At 43.9% G+C, this 5,166-nt stretch overlaps 1 protein-coding gene across 1 annotated transcript; it reads left to right on the top strand.

Annotated features, from left to right (window-relative positions):
* The first annotated feature begins 297 nt into the window (after positions 1-297).
* LOC131597106 (uncharacterized) lies at positions 298-2,313 on the top strand. Its single transcript, XM_058869820.1, has 3 exons — positions 298-1,497; positions 1,591-1,929; positions 2,125-2,313. Exons 1-3 carry the CDS (start codon positions 298-300, stop codon positions 2,311-2,313), a joined length of 1,728 nt encoding a protein of 575 aa, XP_058725803.1.
* Positions 2,314-5,166: the final 2,853 nt, after the last annotated feature.

Genomic DNA, 5,166 nt, shown 5'->3' with positions numbered 1-5,166 from the left:
GAATTGCGAGAGGCACTCAGTCTCTCACCACATTGCACCATGACACATCATGTTACTGCATCCACCTCACTTCATTTGAGGAGAATTCTAAAGTCCACTTCAAAAATAAGAAGAAAAGAAAAAGAAAATGAAAAGAAAAAAGAGAATATTTTTACTTCACAAAAAAAGAAAAGAAAAGAAAAATATGCAATTACGAATGGACTTTAGGATTCTCCCGATGAAATGCATTCCACCATATCATTTAACATGCATGTTTATTTATTTTCAGGAACATTTGGCTTTGTCTCCGACCAACTCATGGCTCCTCCATTGAAGACTGGTAGTCGCAACATCTCTTACACATTTCTAAATCCGAATCTGGATTCTCTCGAATGTTTGGTTAAGAAGATCACGCCGGATGAAACAACCAGGTTCCGTGAAAAGTATGGGTATATTCTGAGTCTCCTCAAGATGCCGTTCACCAAATATGAGCAAGAAGGAGTTCATACCTTGCTTCAGTTCTACAACCCTTCTCTCCGTTGCTTCACGTTCCCTGACTACCTTTTGATTCCCACATTGGAAGAATATTCTCTTTTCCTTGGTGTTCCGATCAAGAAGGGGGAAGTTCCGTACTATAGCACCATGGAGGCTCCCACTTCTATTGAAATCTCCAAGGCTCTTTATTTGAGCAAGTCAGTTGTTGATGCAAATCTCTCCGAGAAAGGAAGATGTCAGGGTTTTCATATGGAGTTCCTGGTCAAAAGAGGGTGTGATGCTGCTGAAGCGAAAGAATGGGACACTTTTAGGGCTATCCTGGCTCTAAGTATCTATGGTATCCTAATGTTTCCGAACGTGCCTGATTTTGTTGACATGAGTGCAATCCATTTGTTCATTCTACAGAATCCTGTTCCTACACTCTTGGGGGATGTTTATCATTCAGTTCATCAAAAGAACCGTCAAAAGAAGGGTTTGGTCAGATGTTTTGCTCCTTTGCTATACCGTTGGTTCAGATCACATTTGCCTGAACGTGGAGCTTTCGTCGATAGTAGGCACACCTCTAAATGGGCTGAAAGGATTATGGGACTTAGAGCCAAAGACATTGTATGGTATAACAGATCTTTGGAAGACAAGGAGGTTATCATGAGTTGTGGAAAGTTCAATAATGTGCCCCTCATGGGTATTAGAGGTGGGATCAATTATAATCCCGTCTTGGCTAGGAGAACTTATGGATATGCTTTCGTCAATCCTCCTGAGCAATCTGAGATAGCTGAGAACATTTTCTATCATGTGGTCACCGACAATGGACAGATGGCAGAAGCTGTACAAGCCTGGAAGAACATTTGTTGGAGAGACAAGAAGCATTTTGGTCAAAGGGACTGTGCGACTTATGAAGACTATACTAAGTGGGTCGAAACTGTGGCTAATACCCAAGGGATGCCTTTCCCTATTAAGGATCCTTTGTACCCTCCTGTTGGCGCACAACCCAACATTGTCTCCATGCCTCGTTATAATCAGACTGTTGAGCAGAATCGGAAATTGACTGAACAAATGGAGACGATGCAAGTTAAGATGAATACCGATAGGCAAGAGAAGCTTTCTGCCCTTCATAAGCTGAAAATGAGAGAAATAGAGCTTGAAGAGTTGTATGCCAAGGGAAGCACTTCTCAGAAGAGGCCGAGAATGGTTGTCGATCCCAAGTCCTCTAAAATTCAAGAGAGGGAGATCAAAGAGCATTATGAGGATCAGTTGGCGGAATTGACGAAGAGGCTCCAAATCCGAACTGATATAGCCAAATCAGAGAAAGCCCGTCGAAAGAAAGCAGACAAGCTCTTGTTGGATCGCCAGAATACCATAGAGAAGTGTTATGAAGAGATCCGAAAGCTGAAAGGCCAGATAAGAGAAAAAGACCAAGAAAATGTCCAAGTTCAAGAGGAAGCTAGATATTGGGAGGTGAAGAATCGCAACATGGAAACAATGCATTTCAGAAAAGACCTGCTGATTCAAGAGATCATTAAGAGGCCCACCCGTGCTGAAACCAAGAAGCTCTTTGAAGAAATGAAGACTTGGAGTGATAAGCACATTGGAGATAGCCCACTCCGTCATTTGGACATGGGAGATCCTGCTTAGTATTGGTTTTTGTTATAGAATCACCACCAGTCTTGTTGGATGGGGTTCTTATTTCCATTTTCTGTATTGTTGGCTCATGAGAGCAGGATATTTTGTACTTCAAACATGGTTGTGGAATTAATGGATTATGGTTGTTTATCTCGGTTGCGCTTTGTTATTTCTCATTATCTTGTAGTGCTGGTTCGAGACAAAGCCGAAAATTCTTGAAAATAATATAACATGCACACATGCACCCATGCACTCATATCATACTGCATTTTCAGGTTTTTTATCAGATTCTAATTGGGGTCCCTTCCAACAACAGATTTCTTTTCCGACGACGAAGCTGACTTTCTTACATCCTTACCGCACCAGGAGCAACGAGAGAATCATGGATCAATTTGAACAGAGTCAAGCTGCCCTCCGTAGGGATATGGATGTTATGGGGGAAAGAATGACCCAACTTATGGAGACTCTTCATGTCGTTGTCCAAGGGCAAGAAGAGCTCAGAAAGAGCGTTGCTGGGTTGATCAAAGATACTCCTACCAATTCTGCTGATGGGGGAGTAAAAACTAAGGAGATTCCTGTTGAGGGTATAGCAAAGGTAGTGGATGACCACCATGAGGTTATTGATCTTGAGCATGATCTTACTGCTGAGTTGACCGAGACTGCTAAGATGTACCAAGCTCTCGAAGAACGTCTCAAGGCCGTTGAGGTTGCTAAAACTTCGAGTTTCGATACCGCTGCCCTGAGCTTGGTACCTGGAATTGTTATTCCACCGAAGTTCAAAGTGCCAGATTTTGATAAGTACAAGGGAGTTACTTGTCCAGAAACTCACATTCGTTCTTACTGTCGTAAGATGGCCGCTCACGCCGAGAACGAACCTCTGCTTATGCATTTCTTCCAGGACAGTCTCACAGGAGCTCCGTTGGAGTGGTATATGAAACTTGAGAGGGCCAATGTCAGTACTTGGGGAGGACTTGTTGATGCCTTTCTGAAACAATACCACTACAATACTGCTATGGCTCCTAGCCGTGCCCAACTGCAAAATATGTCACAAAAGTCTGAAGAATCTTTCAAAGAATACGCCCAGAGGTGGCGTGAACTTGCTGCTCGAGTTCAACCTCCTCTTCTTGACCGAGAATTGATTGATCTGTTTATGGGTACTCTGAAAGGGCCGTACCTTCAACACATGGTTAGTAATACTTCTCCGTCCTTCTCAGATGTGGTTATCATTGGTGAACGGGTTGAGAACTGTGTAAAAGCTGGTACCATTCAAGGTGTTACTAGTCCTAGCAACTCAAGTGGTAATGGTAAGAAGCCGTATTCTGGGTTTGTGAAGAAGAAAGAAGGTGAAACCAGTACTGCTTCAGTTGACCAAGGTAGAACTCCAGTATACTCTGCTGTTCCACCTCCTTACTACCCGATGCCATATACTGTTCCCAATCCGTATGCCCCTCAGGCATACGCTGCTGCATTTCCACAACCATGGATGGCACCCCAGCAGCCTTTCGTACCACAACCACAAGTTGCTGCTCCTCAGAATCGTCAACAGAATCCTAGGCCTCAAGGTCAAAGAGCTCCACAAAGGCAGAGGTACCCTGATAGGCGTATAGATCCAATTCCGATGCCATATGCACAGCTCCTTCCCCAATTACTTGCTGGTCAGTTGGTGCAACTCCGTGAAATGGGCCCTCCGCCTAGTCCTCTTCCTCCAGGATATGATGCTAATGCTCGCTGTGAATTCCACTCAGGCGCCCCGGGCCATACTATTGAAAAGTGTAGAGCATTAAAGTACAAAGTTCAGGATCTCCTTGATGACAAACTTATCTCGTTCACTCCTACTGGTCCTAATGTGCAGAATAACCCTATGCCTCCTCATGCTGGTGCGACCAATGCTATTGAGTTATGTGATGATCAGATCCTAGTAAATGATGTTAATGAGGTAAGGATGCCGCTAGCGGTTATCAGAGAATATCTTATGCAACAAAAGGTTTTGTGTGAGCTACATGACTACTGTTTGCAATGTTCTTCTAACCCTGAGGAATGCACTAGGTTGAAAGAAGAAATCCAGAAACTAATGGATGAAGGTGTTCTTAGAGTGGAAAGGGTCGTTCCTGTCGAGGATGTGGCTACTCTAGAGATACCTTACTATCCTGCTGAGGTGTCAAAGAATCAGAATACTCCTTTGGTCATTCGTGCTCCGAGTACTCCCTTGGTCATTCAGGCTCCGAGGACTCCGTTGGTTATTCAGGTTCCAAATGTTCCTTCGACTCCTTCAACCTCGTCTATTGTTCCCTCTCCTGTGAATGATTCTAAGGTTGTTCCTTGGAGTTATAATGCCGTGTATATTCGAGGGAAGAAGGTTGATTGTCCTCCAGTGGGTAATTCGAGCATCACTAATATTACTGGCACTAGTGGTATTACCCGTAGTGGTCGGATCTTTGCTGCCCCTCCTCCGCCTCCTAAAGAGACCAATAGAGAGGCTAGTGCACAAGCAAAAGGAAAACAAGTTGCTGTCGATCCTCCTGTAACACGTAATGCACAAGATGCCGAGCAACTCTTGAAGATCATTAGGAAGAGTGATTACAAAGTGATCGACCAACTTGATCAGACCCAAGCCAAGATCTCCATCTTGTCTCTCTTGGTGCATTCTGAAGCTCATCGTGATGCTCTGATGAAAGTTCTGGCTTCCGCTCACGTGACTCAAGACATTACCGTGCCTCAGTTTGAAAGGGTTGTGACCAACATTGCTGCTGGTAATTGTTTGGGTTTCTCTGATGATGAACTTCCACTTGAGGGTAGGGCACATAACAAAGCGTTGCATATCTCAGTCAAGTGTCTGGATGTTGTGTTGTCTCGAGTTCTGATTGATACAGGTTCTTCTCTTAATGTGATGCCCAAGACTACTTTGTTTAAGCTGAGTATGGATGGGGTTATGATGAGACCGTGCACTATGAGTGTCAGAGCATTTGATGGTTCTAGAAGGTCCGTAGAAGGGGAAATTGATCTACCTGTCTTGATTGGTCCTCACATGTTCTATATTGCCTTCTATGTTATGGATATACGTCCTTCATACAC

The sequence above is a fragment of the Vicia villosa genome, linkage group LG4, assembly GCF_029867415.1.
Source record: "Vicia villosa cultivar HV-30 ecotype Madison, WI linkage group LG4, Vvil1.0, whole genome shotgun sequence".
Taxonomy (NCBI): Eukaryota; Viridiplantae; Streptophyta; class Magnoliopsida; order Fabales; family Fabaceae; genus Vicia; species Vicia villosa.
This window is presented reverse-complemented; position numbering and strand designations above follow the sequence as displayed.

Coding starts and splice junctions, on each gene's coding strand:
- LOC131597106 (XM_058869820.1), top strand. CDS start 298: ATGGCTCCTCCATTGAAGACTGGTAGTCGCAACATCTCTTACACATTT. Junction 1,498..1,590: donor TGCCTCGTTATAATCAGACT/GTTGAGCAGAAT, acceptor GCCCTTCATAAG/CTGAAAATGAGAGAAATAGA. Junction 1,930..2,124: donor AGGAAGCTAGATATTGGGAG/GTGAAGAATCGC, acceptor TTTTTGTTATAG/AATCACCACCAGTCTTGTTG.